General features: G+C 30.9%; 1 protein-coding gene across 15 annotated transcripts in view; it reads right to left on the bottom strand.

Annotated features, from left to right (window-relative positions):
* The window catches only part of EHBP1 (EH domain binding protein 1), a 394,259-nt gene that overhangs the window by 197,141 nt on the left and 180,018 nt on the right, over positions 1-17,100 (bottom strand). For 11 of the 15 annotated variants that reach the window (XM_051975359.1, XM_051975374.1, XM_051975362.1 and 8 more), the window contains 3 exons: positions 15,849-15,953; positions 14,996-15,118; positions 4,925-5,177 (listed from right to left, as the gene is read on the bottom strand). In XM_051975359.1, coding sequence (XP_051831319.1) covers positions 4,925-5,177; positions 14,996-15,118; positions 15,849-15,953 — 481 coding nt within the window. The remainder of the gene's footprint in view (positions 1-4,924; positions 5,178-14,995; positions 15,119-15,848; positions 15,954-17,100) is intronic. The other 4 variants (XM_051975367.1, XM_051975369.1, XM_051975372.1 and 1 more) reach the window with 1 other exon arrangement.

Genomic DNA, 17,100 nt, shown 5'->3' with positions numbered 1-17,100 from the left:
TGGTGCAGGTGCTGAATAATAACTATATACCTAGAATATTTGAATGGAAAAGCAAACTAAATAGAAGTAGGTTGTCATTCTAAGTTGTACACAGTGCTGTAGTTCATTACAAACTAAGTAACAGCTAAAAAGTGCTTTAGTAAAAAGCTAAAATATGACTCAATGGACATTTCCTTTTGACTATTCTTTTTCTACCTTATAATCAGTTTTTATATGTTTATATAAGTAAAGAAAGTATCTGTAAGACTGACTCTATAATTGAATTATATAAACACTTGGAATTCTACCTTTTTTTGAAATTATATACATACAGAGAGATATATTTCTGAAATTAAGATAGTACACTAGGTAATAACCATACCAGGGAAGAACATCTTGACAAATTTACAAAGCAGCATCTATCCGGAATCAAAGGATGTAGCTAAAAAGAACCTTAAGAGGTTCCTTAAGGAAAGTGCTTTATAAAAAACAAACAAACAAACAAACAAACAAACAAACAAAAAAACCCCCACAGATCTCAGAAAGAGAAATAATTTAAAGTCATAAATGAATTCCCATGTAAAAAACATTCTAGATCTAGGTAGATTTACAAGTGAATTATGTCAAGCATTTAAAGAACAAATAATATTCTGCTATATATTTTCTTTCTCTTTTGGGGGAACGCTTTAATGAGATTCCCATGAGTTTTGTAGATGTGAGTCTCCTGTTTCAAGGACAACTAAAGTGACAGTGTGATGATCATGTGAGCTGTTGAGCCCATAAAAATACAGCATTTAGCAGAACATCTCTGCTATATATTTTCAAAAATATAGAAAAATGGCATTCTGAAATATTTTGGAGTCAAGCCATTTGATGTTATAATACTACAGGGATTGAATCCCTGCAATTTTAACATTCTCACTACAATTAAATCAAGCCAAAAGTGATTAATAAATTCTCTTTGGGGTTCTGATAAAGGCCTCATTTCCAAAATATATAGAGAATTGACTCTAATTTATAAGAAATCAAGCCATTCTCCAATTGATAAATGGTCAAAGGATATGAACAGACAATTCTCAGATGAAGAAATTGAAACTATTTCTAGCCATATGAAAAGATGCTCCAAGTCATTATTAATCAGAGAAATGCAAATTAAGACAATTCTGAGATACCACTACACACCTGTCAGATTGGCTAGGATGACAGGAAAAGATAATGCAGAATGTTGGAGGGGATGTGGGAAAACAGGGACACTTATACATTGTTGGTGGAACAGTGATTACATTCAGCCATTCTGGAGAGCAATTTGGAACTATGCTCAAAAAGTTATCAAACTGTGCATACCCTTTGATCCACCAATATTACTACTGGGCTTATATCCCAAAGAGATCTTAAAATACAGAAAGGGACCCATATGTGCAAAAATGCTTGTGGTAGCCCTCTTTGTAATGGCCAGAAACTGGAAACTGAGTGGATGCCCCTCAATTGGAAAATGGCTGAATAAATTGTGGTATATGAATATTATTGTTCTCTAAGAAATGACCAGCAGGATGATTTCAGAAAGGCCTGGAGACTTACATGAACTGATGCTGAGTAAAATGAGCAGGACCAGGAGATCATTATATACTTCAACAACAATACTATATGACGATCAATTCTGATAGACCTGGCCCTCTTCAACAATGAGATGAATCAAATCAGTTCCAATAGAGCAGTAATGAACTGAACCATCTATACCCAGGAAAGAACTCTGGGAGATGACGATGAACCACTACATAGAATTCCCAATTCCTCTATTTTTGTCCCCCTGCATTTTTGATTTCCTTCACAAGTTAATTGTACACTATTTCAAAGTCCAATTCTTTTTGTACAGCAAAATAACTGTATGGACATGTATACATATACTGTATTTAACTCATACTTTAATATATTTAACATGTATTGGTCAGCCTGCCATCTGGGGGAGGGGGAGGGAAAAGGAGAGGAAAAGTTGGAACAAAAGGTTGGTTTTGCAATTATCAATGCTGTAAAATTACCCATGCATATAACTTCTAAATAAAAAGCTATAATAAAAAAAAAAGTAAGTTCTCTTTGGAGAGGCAACTAAAGTAACTGGCAGAGGTGGTTTTATCATGCAGCCAAAGGCAATAAAAACCACCATTTCACCATTTTATTACAGTGCTAATACTGAATAATCACAAAAATATCAAAGATAATAACTGCAGCTTATGTTTTATTACCAAAGTGAAGACATAGAGGAAATTATGAATACTGAATAACATACTATTTCAAATTAAATAAGCACATGCTTTGCATTTCAGTAGCTTCATTGCAAAGATATGCTCAGGAAAGAATGGAAAAATGGAGATTGTAAAACATGGTTTGGGAGCAAGAAATGAGAAAATACAAAAGTTGATAACAGATAGCAAAGGAACATCACACACACACACACACACACTCCCCTTTGTCAAGAAAATAATTAAATGATACATAGCAAGCATCAAATAACCTCTCCCCAAGATGAAACAGACATATTTTAATGAACAGAAATTTATTTGTTATTGACATGTGTGTCATTTCCAGCTGACTCTGCAGTCAGATAACTAACTTTCTATAGCAAAGAACAAAATTAATTGAAAAATTTAAAAAAAGAATAAAAGTGACAAAAAATATGGCATTCAATTGAAATAATTCCAAACTGGCAAACTTAACACCAAAAATGAAATGAATAGATTTGGTATAATACTAATTATAACAAATTCCCAAAGAATTTTATCTGATTGAGAGCCATAATAAGCATACCAACTAAGTCTTGAAACTGCCTCCACCAGCAAACATTTTTTCTTCCTGACAAGAAGAGAGATATTGAAGCCAAGGACAATAACGGTTTGGTATATAAACTACTTTTTCTTTTTTTGGTAATTAATTTTATGTTTTCTACTTCATAGTCTGCTTCACAAATAAAGATACAATGGGCTTATTTCATATTAATGTTCTACCTAAATTTTTGTCCAAATAAATAATATTTACTTATTCATATCCTAACAATACATTCAGGCTAAGGGGAAATCAAAGAAATTATTACATGTAGAAGAAAATCACTAATCATGAGTGAAGTTCAAAGTAAACATATAAGAATTAAGGTGAAAGTGACTGCAAATGCCTATACTTAGGTCTAAGCCAAGTGTCTTCCTGAAGGGATACTTGATAATAACTCATCTAAGAGCCCTTCGAGAAGAAAGGATATTATGTTCAATCCTCAGTTCTAGTCCTAAGCAACCTAGGAGAAGGGCAAAACAAACAAACCACCCCCAAAAAACCAAAAAACACCACAAAACTCAAAACGAAACAAACAAAAAACTCACAAAGAACACTAAGAATTCCTAGGAAAATGAGTAAGAAATACAGAGGCTACAAAGTCATTGTATGTTCTTTTTCTCCATTTGAAGTATTCACTTTGTGAAGTATTTGTGAAATATTATGAATATTTCATGGTTAAGCTCAAAAAGCAAACAAAGTTGAAAAAAACATTTATTTAGCACAGGTGTGACAGCCTCAAGGGGATAAGATATATTATTAAAAGACACTACTATCCATGTTTATGGTCACAATGAAAATCTAGATTAGGATATCACGTTCCACAGCTGGAAAGAGACGAGTAATAAGGGGAAATGAGCAGTGCAGGAATTCAAATTACTTTTCTAGGTCTGAGACAGCTTTGCTGTTCTGAGTTTGGTAGAGTTTAAAGGGGATTAATGTAAGTGATTAATAAGAGCTGACAAATGGTCAAGGTCCTTAAGGGCAAGCTGAATTAATGGAGAGATGCATAGTAAATGTGAGCAGTCTAGTACACATAATAAGTAACAATATAATACCCAGAAGAATCAGGATAGAAGATGTCATCAGAGAAATGGATGAATGTTTAAAAAAAAAAAAAAAGATGGGTTGCTTAGCAAGAACAGAAGTAGCTTTTAAAACAACAAGCCTTGCATGTTACAATAGCATCTACACAGTCAAAAGAATGTGACAGTCCCTGGGCCCATAAAGTACAAAGCATTGACCCCTTGTGATAGAGGTGTGGGAGGGCAGAGATCAGGTGCATAGGACAAAAAGGAATAGATGGGTTTCAATGTGTATCTTTCAAAATTGTCACCATGTGAATGAATTCCAGATTCATTAGCATAATGGGATATTTGATTTTTAAGTTAATGTTAATAGTTATATTACACTTTGATGCATACTGAACTTGCAATATTTTTAAGAGCAAATGTGAAAAGTGAATAAAAATTCATCTATAGACAATCTCTTATTATGAGATTAATTTCAATTTTCAAGCATAAACAATACTGCAATAAATGACAATGCTAAAAGACCAATCCTCAAGTCTGTTTAATCTATGGTGTATGTTATATATAGCCCAATATAAAGACTAGATTAGACTGTCGTCAAAGTCCCTTCTAACTCTAAATCTTTGATCAGATAATCCTATCAACAGAGCCAAGTAAGTACCCTCAATTGCCACCTGTAACATTACTGTTAGGGAAAAATGAATTTAGAGTTTTAAATAGAAATGCTATATCTTTCCTTTTAGCAACATCAGGAAGGTGGGGGGGAAGTATTTTTGGTCATCACTAATTTGATAAATCTGTATATATGCATTTAAGATGTGTATTCCTATAAAATACCAGGTCCATTTGCATATCTTTTTATCTTTAGTAAGAAAAGTAGTCCCTTAGGTCAATCACTAACCCAAGTAATATGTTTCAGGTAACAAAAGACAACTGTTTCATAGGTAAGGAGGATATGGGAGGGGAGAAAGTTTGTGGGGGAGGTGGCCTCCAAACTGCTTTCTCCACTGTCCATTCTTATGTTCTTTATGTACAAAATTGTTCCAAAATAAGAGACTACTTAATAGCTAGTGGTAATTTTAAAGTGACATACTTACTCATCCAACTCTTCCTCTTCAGTTTTGGAAATATTAGCATAAAGGTATTTGCTCATATCCACAGGTCTTAAATTTTTTCTTTTTGTAGGTTGAGGAGGAGAATCTTTTATAGTTACAAATGTTTCAGGTTCAGGGTCTGGCTCATCAAATGGATTCAAGTACTGTGGACCCTGTATTTCTTTAAAAGGATTGTAGTTATCATTATAAAAAGATTCTTCTGATTTTTTAGATAAAGTTGTTTCAGTAGCTGGTTCTATAAAAACAATTACAAGAGAGAAAAAAAGATATCAAACAAAATTGATATTTTCCTATCTATTCAGTATTTTTATAGTTATATAAAGATTTAGAACAATAAGATTCTTACATTAAAAATGATGGAAGGAACAACATAGTAAGTGTTCATGAAATGAAAATACAATTTTAGAGGGATTAACTAATTCTACTGATTTCATACTTAATGTTTTCAAAAACAAACACAACATGATAGGCTTTGGGGTTATAATAGAACATCTCATAAATCACCTAGTCCCATTAATTTTACATAAGAAGCTGAGGCAGTATTTGGGCCTAGATTCTATCACTATAACAACAGACAGTTATTTCATACTTAAAGACAGATTATTAGCTCCTTTTAATTCCTATTAATAAATTTTATTTGTTATTTTAGTTCTTAATTTATTTATTTAATATTTGAATTAAATAAATGAATATTTAAAATAACAATAAATATTTTAAATTTTAAAAAGCATGACAAATTAAGCAAATTTTCCAGTAAATATACATTCCAATTATTCTTAGGTAAGAAAGTCACTGTGTCATTCAATTCAAATGTGTAAAAGGAATTATAACTGCAGTATATTGATAAAGTTGAATTAGCCATTTTGAATTACACATTTGTAAAGAAATTTAAAGAATTATTTTAATGTCTATATTACCATTTAAAAGTAGGACTTGGAATAATGGAGGAAAACAAAATTAATCAATTTAAAACTATTTATTTTTAGTAATTTTTGTTGGTAAGAGTTTTCAAATAGAATATAATTTTATAATATTGTAACAATGGAAATTCAAACAGATAAACTATTTTTTTAAAACAAGTTTTCTCTTTTATCTTGGGAGAATTTGTTTGTTTTGTTTTACCATTATGAGAATTTCTCATAGTATCTCCCTCTCTAAAGGTCCATGTTGAATAATTTTTTTAAAGAAAAAAATCACTTCCAGCAGAAGTGATAATTTCATCAAAATTATCTGAAACCACATATTATTCCATACCAATAAGAGTGAGATAGGAATATTTTCTCATATATCTTCTTTGGGCAATATTTGTTTTCTGTAGTTTTGCAACAATTACTCTTAATTGTTATTTCCATTCACATTGTTGTATTAATTGTGGGTATTGTTGTCTTGACACTGTTTATTTCCTTTTGTATCATGTATACTATGCCATGCTTCTCTGAATTCATATTTGACATTTCTTACAATGTAGTGATATCCTATTACATTTACCCATTCCCAAATTGATGGATATTTATTTTGTTTCCAATCTTTTGCTATTACAAAGAGGTACTTTTAAATATTTAGTGTATGAGGCCTTTCTTTTTATCAGTGATTTCCTTGGAGTATAGGCCCAGCAATGGGATCTTTGGGTCAAAAGATATGGACACTTCAGTCAAATTATTTGCATAATAACAAATTCCTTTTCAAAATGGTTATACTGGTTTTAAATTCCACTAACAATGTGTTAGTGAATCTATCTCCCCTATTTTCCCTCTCATATTAACTATTCCAATTTTTCAGCATCTGCCAATTAAAAGGATGCAGTATTCTTGTTTCTTGTTACTAATGACTGGAACATTACTTCATGTGGTTGTTTTCTGTTTTCTTCTGAGAACTGTTTGTTTAATCCTTTGACCAGAAGTTTTCATCGTTATATATAAAACAGTGCCTATACATCTGATTTACCAAACTCTTATATGAAAAAACTGATTCAAAGATTTTTCCCTCATTTGACCACTTCCTTTTTTATTCTAGATACATTAATTTTGTTTATATGAAAACTTCTTAATTTCACATAATCAAAATTATTTATCTCTTTTCTACTGTCTCTGTCTTAAGAATGCATCTTCTTCTCATAACTGTTTGAAACATATGAGCTGCTTCTCTATGAAATTTTTAATGTTATGAACATTAATATTAAAGTCACAGATACTTTTAGAATGGATTGTGGAATATGGCATAAAGTGTTGGTTTAAGCCTAATTTCTACCCAACTGCTTTCAAATTTTCCCAGTAGTTTTTATGATATAGGGAGGCGATTACTAAGTTTCAGTGTTTCTCTCTTGTTTAATCTGTCTTGTTGACTTATTTCTCTATTTTATTAACCAGTGCCAAGTGGTTTTGATGATTACTGCTTGATAATATAATCTGAGATCTAGAAGTGCTATTTCTTCTTTATCCTTATCTTCTTTTCATTATTTCTCTTAGTATTTTAGATATTTTTGTTTTTCCAAATGAATATTATTTTATAAAATTCTAAAAAGTATCCTATTGACAATTCGACTGATATACTATTAAAATATAAATTAACTTTGGTAATACTGTTATAATATCCACCAAGCTATTTAAGCTGTTAATGAAAACCTTGTAACTAAATCTACAGAAGTTTTTTGTGTGTTTAATACACTTAAAGAATCACAGATTCTTTTAAGCATTTTGTAATCATTTGGAAAGAAATTTCTTTTTTACTGAAAAAGAAGCTTGTTGGATTTTGTTTTTATTAATTAGAAATATATACAATTAACTTTTGGGGATTTTATAGCTTATAACTTAACTGAAGCTATTGTCTTGAGTAGTATATATTTGATTTTCCAATCATTGGCAAATAAGGATTAAGTTTATCACTTCTTTGTCTGTCTTTGGCTTTTTCATTTTTTATAATGTAAATTCAATTCAATAGAGGCTGCTAAGGGACGCAGTATAAAGAACATTCATAGTGGAGTCAAGAAGACCTGAATTCAAACCCAGACTCAGACTTAGAGTAGTTTTGTGTCACTTTCCCACTGGCTGACTCAGTTTCCTCAACTATGAAATGGGGATAAGATTAGCTCCTTCACAAAATTGTTGTGAGGAACAAATAAGGTAAAATTTGTAAAGAATTAGCATAGTACCTGGCATATAATAGATAATAAACATTTGTTTTCTTCCTTAATTTTCTCCTTTTCTATTGCATTATTGCATATTTTCAAGGATATAATTTTTCTCCTAAGAACTGCTTTAGCTCCCATGTTAGAAATTATAACATATTCATTCATCATTATTATTCTCTTTCACATAATTACTGTTTCTATGATTTCTTCTTTGGTTGACTAATTATTTAGGATTCACTGTTGTGTCCTTTGGAGTTTGTATTGTTTGTGACCTTTGAACAAACTATTTGTATCATTATGGTTTATAAATGATAATTTGCCATTTAGGCTTAATATTTATTTTGTAATTAATATATTAATATTATAGAATTTTACACGCTAACATTTGAAGCATACAAGTTTAACAATATTATTGGTTTGCTATCTATGAAAATGTTTAATGTAGTTTTAAACTACATTTTAAAATACAATTTCCTTGTCTATATTTTTTAGTTGTGCATATTTGTTTTCACTGTCTGATAGCATAATTATTAGTTCCACTTTTTTTAGATTCATCTGATGCCTAATGAGTTTTGTTCAAATTCTTCAATTTTATTCTGTGTATGAGTGTTTTTAAAGTGTGTTTCCAATAAATGATATAATGGGGAACTTAAAAAAAAATTAGTTGTTCATATCTCATCCAGAATTGAACTGCAGGGACTACTCATGGATTTATTCTCACTTATGGGCATGGGGGTTTTGATTGTTTCCTTTCCAAGGCGGAACAGGCTATCCCCTGTAAGGAAGCCTAGTGGGCCTTTAGTTTCTAGGTTCTTAACAAGATTTAGTGAGGATATCCAATGGGCTTGATCCAGTGCAACTCTGAACTTTCAGGATTTCCACCAACTTCTGTCTCCAAGGCAAGTTGGAATTAGATGTGAGTCACCACATCCAGTGGTTTTGATTCTTTCTTCAATATATTATTCTTGATTTACTGAACTGTTTAAATCATATTTAAATATATACTTTTCTCCATTTGTATCTCCCTCCTTGTCTCCAGATTAGGAGTTGCAGTAGTTCTTGTTGTTCCTCTTCCTCTATAAAGACAGTACTTTCTCTTTTTGGTTACTTCTGTTTAATCTATTTTTAAAGTTACCTTCATTCCCACAGGCTCACTTTCCCTTGATCTTATCCCTACTCTTCCCCTATTTGTTATTCTTTCCCCTAGCTTGGGAATTTTACTTATGAATTTCTTTTTCTTTTTTTCCTTTTAGATCATTATTTAGTTCTTCTTCTTTTCTTCAGTTAGGTGGTCAAGTGGTTTAAGTGATCAAGTAAAATCTGACTTCTCCCCATCAACTTCTTTTGGTAGTCTTTTCTTTTTTCTATTTCTTTTTCCAAAACAAATTTCATTACCTTATTCTCTTCTTCTTCAAATCTCTTCCCTTTCTATTCTAGACTTTTATCCTTTGAACCATAGTTCTTAAACTTATTTCTTCTCTGCCTTTATGTTTTTCATGTAATGAAAGTTTTCAAAGCAACTATTTTGAGTTTCCTCTTCTATTGTTTCTATTATTCTATTATTGCCTTGCAAATTTTGCCCTTCCTTTTTTTTTCCCCCCCTGTTGTGCTTCACTCATAGAAATATGCATACCTGAGAAGATAAAAAGGATAGACATTTGCTTCATGGTAGCAATTTTTCTGCATTTTTTGATTGTATAGTTCATTTTCTTTCCCATTTGCCATGATAATTTCCTTTCCAGATTCATGCCCTCCCACTCTCTCTCTCCTTCTCTCTTTTTTTTAATATCAGTTACTTATAGGAATTCTGATTCCCCTTTTCCCAAAGTATCTACCTATTTAAGCACTAAAATCTCTCCAGACTATACCCACTATATCTACCTCTCATTACAGACTATTTCTCTATCCTCTGCCATAGGACCGTTATGGACCCCCTCATGTGATTAAATTGAGAATTCCCCTTCTTATTCACTGTTTTAATCCCTCTCTTTGCAATCTCACCTAGTTTCTTGTAATTCCTCCTCTTCTTACTGAGAGAATGAAGCATTTATTTTTCCTTCATTGTTTAACTCAGACTCAATCAAGATACATTACACATTTCCTTCAGTGTTCTTTCTCCCCTTTTATGTGGCTTCTCATTTGCAGCTTAATCAACAACAAAAAATTGATTCACCTGTAGGCCAGGTGTTAGTGCTTCAGACCTATTTCTCTAATATTACTTCTTTTAAGTTCAATTTTCACCTTTGATTTCCTTGCATACTTTTAGAAAGTAATATTCTAATGGACTTTCTGCAGTTATTTTGTTGTTATTGTTAATGTTTTTTGTTTTGGTTCCCTTCTCCCATCTCCCAGGGTAATTTATTCTTTGATTATTATGTTTATTTACCTTTCTTGTGTTTTCAGTTATCCAATGTTTTATAATATTTCTGCTCACATCTGGTGTTTTGTTTGAGGGTAGAGAGGATTACTTCGAGTGCCTCTTTCACTGAATGTCTATGTTTTTTCATTGATGACTAGACTCAGGTTTGGTCTGCATCTTGAACTTCTTCACTCTTCAGAACACACTGTTCCATTCCCTTCTGTGATTTCTGATGGGTATACACAAGTTGTTATTCAAATTTCTTTTCCTTAATGTTTGAAAGATTCTTGATTTTCTTGCAGAATTTGATATCTGTCACTAATGTTTTTCCTTTTTTCTAAAAGTGATTTATAGATGTTTTTGATTAGGACTTTGTTTTCTGTGCTCATAAGTTCTAGGTAGTTTTCTTGTATTATTTCTTACATTCTAATGTTCACATTTCTTGATTAGTCTTTTGTGTTATATGATCCTTAAGTTTCCATGAATTTTGTCTTTGAGATTAATGTTTTGCGTGCATACGTACCATGCTCTTTTAACACTGTTTTTTGCTTCTTTTCTTCAAGGCTATTATTTGCTTCTATATATTTGTAGTACCAATTAGTTGTTCTCTCTCATTTCTTTGGAGTGATTTTGATATCATGGATTGAAATTTTTCTATCCTGACAATTATTTCTGTTACACATGCCATAAATTCTACTCTTACAATTCTTATTTCTCTTTTGAATCATTCAGCAATATCTCCTGTGGTTCAATGATCCCTTGGGAATCCATATAGTGCTATGCCTTTTCAAAAGTTAATTCATTTTCTTTGTCTCACAATATTTATTCAGGGATGTTTGGACTTATTTAGATGTCCTGAAGGTTATCTTCTTTGTTGACTTTTCTGCTTTGCTAAAGGTTTTAAACTGAGCTTTCTTTGTTCTAAAATCTTTAGTAATTTTAGCCTTTTCCTCCTCCTCATCTCCCTTATTGCTTACTTTCTGACTCCTTTCCCCTTTGGTGGTGAATCCCTAGAGGGATATACCTCAAAGCTGTATCAGTTTTATCCTATGCTGGGAAATTCACTTTTCACTGGCCTCAGTCAATCCTTGCCCTGGGTGACTTTTACAGTATACAGAAACAGCTCTCAAAGTATTTCAGCTCTCTCTAATGCAAGCCTCAAAAATACACACATTACTGCTTAGCTCTAGATCCTTTGGTTCTTGAGTAGTCAGTTTAACCACTACTACAGCTTTGTGTACAATTGCCTTAGGCAAAACATGCTTCTGTTTCCTATAGAAAAATCTCTGTACTGATATAAATTGGAACTTTATAACTTAATAGCCCCAGAAAGTTGTCTGGGGAAATGAGAGATTCAAAAGATTATAAAGGCAGGACATTTTAGAGAGAAAAGTGAACCTGTAATTGCAAGGCAAGTCCTTTAGTTGGTACTCTGTTCTGCCCTTCACTTAACAAAGTCCCAGGGGACATGAGGTAAAGGAAAAAGGGTGCAGACTAAAGAACAATAGAAGAGCATATAAAAAAAACAAGTATTGGAAATCCTCCTTCTGAAAAATAGTTGAAAATAATTGGCATTTCTGAGAATTTTGTCCAGTTACATTTATATATTTGTGTGTTCTAAAGTTTGGTTAAGATATGTTGTGTACTAGGATCTTACATATTTTAAAGTTGAACTGTTTTTAAATATCATACTGATACATCATGAGTCAGAAAATTGATTTTGTCTTTATGTAAAAATATTTAAAAATATTTTTTCTATTCAAATTCTCCAGAATTTGATCGTGAGCTTTAAAAAAGAATATTATAAGGTTAATTAGCACTACAAAGAATTATAAACTATAGCATAAGTTTAAGAAAAAATAGTTTTTTTTCTTTTTTTTAAATACAAGGGAAAGACGTAATCCTTCTTACAAACACATTCATCATATTTTCCTTTAATCACAGTAACATACAATGGCAATAACTATATGGATATAAAATACAAATGTCTAATCTTTGATTTAGATTGCCAAAAATAAAGTCTTTGTAGTATATGTTGTAAAAAACAAACAGAAAATTGACAAAGCTAGTCAAGGAAAATAAGATTTTATTTGTATATTTGTGAAGAAAATAGCAAAAATTGATCCAATTATAATCACCACTCTTGGGAAAACCTAAAGCGAAAAAGTATTTGAAACTATAAAGCAAGATTGGAAAATGATATGAGTAACAAAAGAGGATTTAAGGTAAGATTATTTCATACAAAAGATTACAAACATATCTAATAAGTTTTTTAAAGAGCCACTGAAGTGCAAAATGTCAATGAGTAGACAAGAAGACTTTAAACAAAGTGGAAAGGGCAGATTAAAAGAAAAGAAAGAAAATTCATAACTATGACAACAAATTAAATTATCATTAATATCTTGGTAGCTTTTTATTCTCCAATATAGTACTATTATTTATGTATAGGTCTTAATAAAAAAAGGAATATACAATTTTTAAAATGAGCATAATAGATAACTATTAATAAAAACAGAAAATAACCATGTCTCAAAGAGAGCAATATCTTTCACAAAAAAGGTAATAGTGATGACCATATTTTTTCCTCATTTTACAAATCAGATTAATAATCTAGAATTATGATATTAGCCTCCTAAAATGATACAAAGAAATATAAGGTTATATTATGATTTTTTTTCCCTTTCTATGTTGGTTCATGGTTATTTCTATTTTAGGAAATCATATAGAGTTAATACAGGTAAGTGATGTTTTGGAATAAGGAATTCAAATATCATTTCAAAACATTTAGGCAAACTACTCTTATCCTTATGTGACTAAGATTATCTTTGTACCCATGTGGAGGAAAGTCATTTACAGGTCTAGAACTTTAATTTTTACATTTGTGAATTGAAGGAAATGTAATTAGTTGAATTTTAGGTTCCCTTCTAGACCTAAATATAATGACTCAATAATCTAATAGGTAAAGTGGAAGTCTTGTCTATAACAAGGGTTCCTAATATTTTTCAGGTGGTAGAATCCTTTGAAAATCTGGTGAAATACATGGGCCCCTTATCAGAATAGTGTTTTTAAATAAATGAAATATGGAGAATTGCAGAGGAAATTAAAAGTTAGTAAACATAAAAATATTTTTTTTTCTCCTATTCAGTTCTCCCTGAACTCTGTTCATGTAAATAAAGAACTCTTATTTTAACATAACATGTTAGAATTAAAGGGAACTAGTCTTCTTTCTTTGATCAGCTGGATGACAATAAGTCATTTAATGTCACAGGACCTCCATTTCCTAAAATGTAGAATGAGATGATCAAACTATACAATCTCTTATTAGGATCATCTTTGTGAGAGGAAAAAATGACAACTATCTGAAAACAAGGTTAGGAATCAATAAGACTTCAGTTCAAGTTTTTATTATATTATTATCATTTTGGTATTGTTTGTAACAATAACAGTTATTATGTAATGCTTAAAATTTCAAAAAAGTCCACATATATTATTTTCTTTGATTCCTAAAACAAAGTAGATACTATTATTTTCTTTACAACATAAATAGGGCCAGTGATTGAGAAGAGTTAAGTGACTTGCCAATGTTTACACGTTAATCTAACTGACATCTGAGGATGTAATAACATCTGAGGATGGACTTGAATTTGAGGTAATTACTCCTCAAGAATCTTCTAGTTCTGTGTTATTGAGGTTATACAAAATACATATCTTATAAATGTAATTTATCTTACACTAATTTACATCTATTAGTTTGGAATTTATGCCAATCCAGACAAAAGCTATGTGAAAATCCACCTATCTAGTATGCATTTGATAAGGGTTTATTACACAAATTAACGATGTAAACAGGAATAGTATAAGGAAAGTTGAAATTACTGAATCGCATATCATTTAAAACTTTTTAGGAACTGTAGAAGCTACTTACAAATAGCTGACATGAAAATCAAAAGGTTTTCTTCTCTATTTTTTGCAATAATTCCTCTCAGAATCACTGTTAATTGGCCAATATTTTATCATAAAACCAGTAGTGGAAGTATATTATAAAATGTTCTGTGATTCATACTTTACATTATTTCTAAAGTCTTTTCCCTAAATACTGTATTTAATTACAAAGCCCCTTATTATTATATTTTTATTGATTTTTGGAGATAAAAAAAGTAAGGGAAAAGAAAGAGGGAGAGAAAGAAATGAATGAGATATTATTTTAAAAGAATGATTCCTCAATCTGCAACAGTTTTTCCCATTTCAGGTTTCTAACATCAACTACAATATCCTTTTAAATCCCCAAGGGCTCAAAAAGAAATAAAAGGTATTTATAGTGAATATTGATTTCTCCATTTACTTTAGTATAACTATTATCATGAATATGAGGGCTTTACTTATCCAGAAGTAAAATATGACTAAAATTTGGTTTCTAATTATATTTAAATTTTAAAAAGAGAAATTATCCAAGATTGCTGTGCTACTGTGATTACTTTCTTCATTACACTATACAATGCTATGATCCTAGAAAATTATCTGTGATTTAATACTAATATATACATAAAAAGAAAAAAAAACTTACTACCTTCTGAATCAGGATCTCCAAATGGGTTTAATTCAGCTACATCAGGATCACCAAATGGATTTGAACTCAAAGTGGTAAAATCTTGTTCTACTTCATCCAAAAAATTAAGTTTGTTGATAAGTTCTGAAAATAAATTTAAAGATGTCATTAAGGCATAGTTTTGTGAATAAACTGTGGTCACAATAAACATTTTAAATTCTAAAAATTCACATCAACAGTCCCTGGAAACAATAAGATATGTATGGTGTTTTACTAATGGCAGAAATAATTCATGTATTTTGTAGCACACCAACAGTTTCATGTTAAAGAAATTAAATGAATAGGATACATTTTCTTTGATTATTTCAATTTCAACTCTACTCTAGTCTCTGTGTGTGACACAGAGGCATTTTACTTCTCTGGATTTATTTCCTCAACTATAAGATAAGAAGGTTGTGCTAATTGATCTCTAAGGTCCTTTTTAATTTTAATTCCAATCTAAGTAGGCACAATAAATAAATACTGAAACAGTTTTAAAAACAATGAATAAATCCCTTCCTTATAAAACATGAGTGTTACCAATAATATGTACACATAATTCAGAAACATTTTAAGTTAAATAAATGGCCAAGCATGCATAATTAATAAAATATTTAAAAATCATTATCTACTAGGATCCTGTTATAAGGTTATCCCCAAGGTAATGGATTATTATGTTGTTTCCTGTTGGTGCATTACAAATTACTAAATAGAACATTCAAGGAAAAAGCACAAAGACAAAACTGAAGCTGAACATAAGCATAAGTCAAGAAGTAGCAGATCACAATAAATACAAGCAATCAGAAACAGAAAGAAAGGGGGTAAGCTCATAGACCTTCAGAAGAACTGGCTGATTTAGCTGAAGGCATATTTGCTTGCTTTATGCAGTCATCTTGATCTTCATCTAAGCTGCTCAGAGCATTCAACTGGTTTACAATTTCTGTAAACAGAAGCCAGTCAAGACAAATGTAAGGTAAGGTCATTTAAATGAAAAGCAGTAGAAGCATGCTGTTATTTAAAAAAAGAGATAGAAAGAGAGAAAAGATACTTTGTTAATCAAGAGATTCCATTTAATGTGTGTTATTTCTGTGATCTATTCATATACTTATGCATTAGAATATTATGCTGTTCCAGAATTCGAAAAAAGAAGAAGCACAATAAGGTTAAACCACTAGGGGAACATAAAGACTGAGCAGAACATCAAACAAAGACAATCATCTAAGTTAAAACTGGCTCCCAGAATGAGTCACTATTTTCTGTGTATGTGAATGAAATTTAAATTTTATACAAAACTTCAAACAGAATAAAATATTATTCTGAATTTAAACCAAATATTCTAAGGACATTCATAAATCAATTGTGTAAATTAGCTAGGTTGATACATCTGGATTTTTAAAAAATCAAGATAAAAACAAGATAACCAGAGAAACAGTTTATATTCCTGTTTTCCTTGACTTTTCAAGGAAATTTCTATAAAAATCAAAAACAAACAATGTACTACTTAAAGGACATCATCTTTAAGCTTCTTGATACAACTTTTTTTTTTAATTTTAATTTTATTTTATTTAATAATAACTTTATATTGACAAAATCCATGCCAGGGTAATTTTTTACAACATTATCCCTTGCACTCGCTTATGTTTCAATTTTTCCCCTCCCTCCCTCTACCCCCTCCCCAAGATGGCAAGCAGTCCTATATATGTTAGATATGTTGCAGTATATCCTAGATACAATACATATTTGCAGAACCAAACAGTTTTCCTGTTGCACAGGGAAAATTGGATTCAGAAGGTAAAAATAACTCGGGAAGAAAATCAAAAATGCAAATAGTTCACATTCGTTTCCCAGTGTTCCTTCTTTGGGTGTAGCTGTTTCTGTCCATTATTTATCCATTGAAACTCAGTTAAGTCTCTCTGTCACAGAAATCAACTTCCATCAAAATACATCCTCATACAATATTGTTGTCGAAGTGTATAATGATCTCCTGGTTCTGCTCATCTCACTTAGCATCAGTCTATGTAGGTCTCTCCAAGCCTCTCTGTATTCATCCTGCTGGTCATTCCTTACAGAGCAATAATATTCCATAA

Source organism: Antechinus flavipes, chromosome 2 (genome assembly GCF_016432865.1).
Source record: "Antechinus flavipes isolate AdamAnt ecotype Samford, QLD, Australia chromosome 2, AdamAnt_v2, whole genome shotgun sequence".
Lineage (NCBI taxonomy): Eukaryota > Metazoa > Chordata > Mammalia > Dasyuromorphia > Dasyuridae > Antechinus > Antechinus flavipes.
This window is presented reverse-complemented; position numbering and strand designations above follow the sequence as displayed.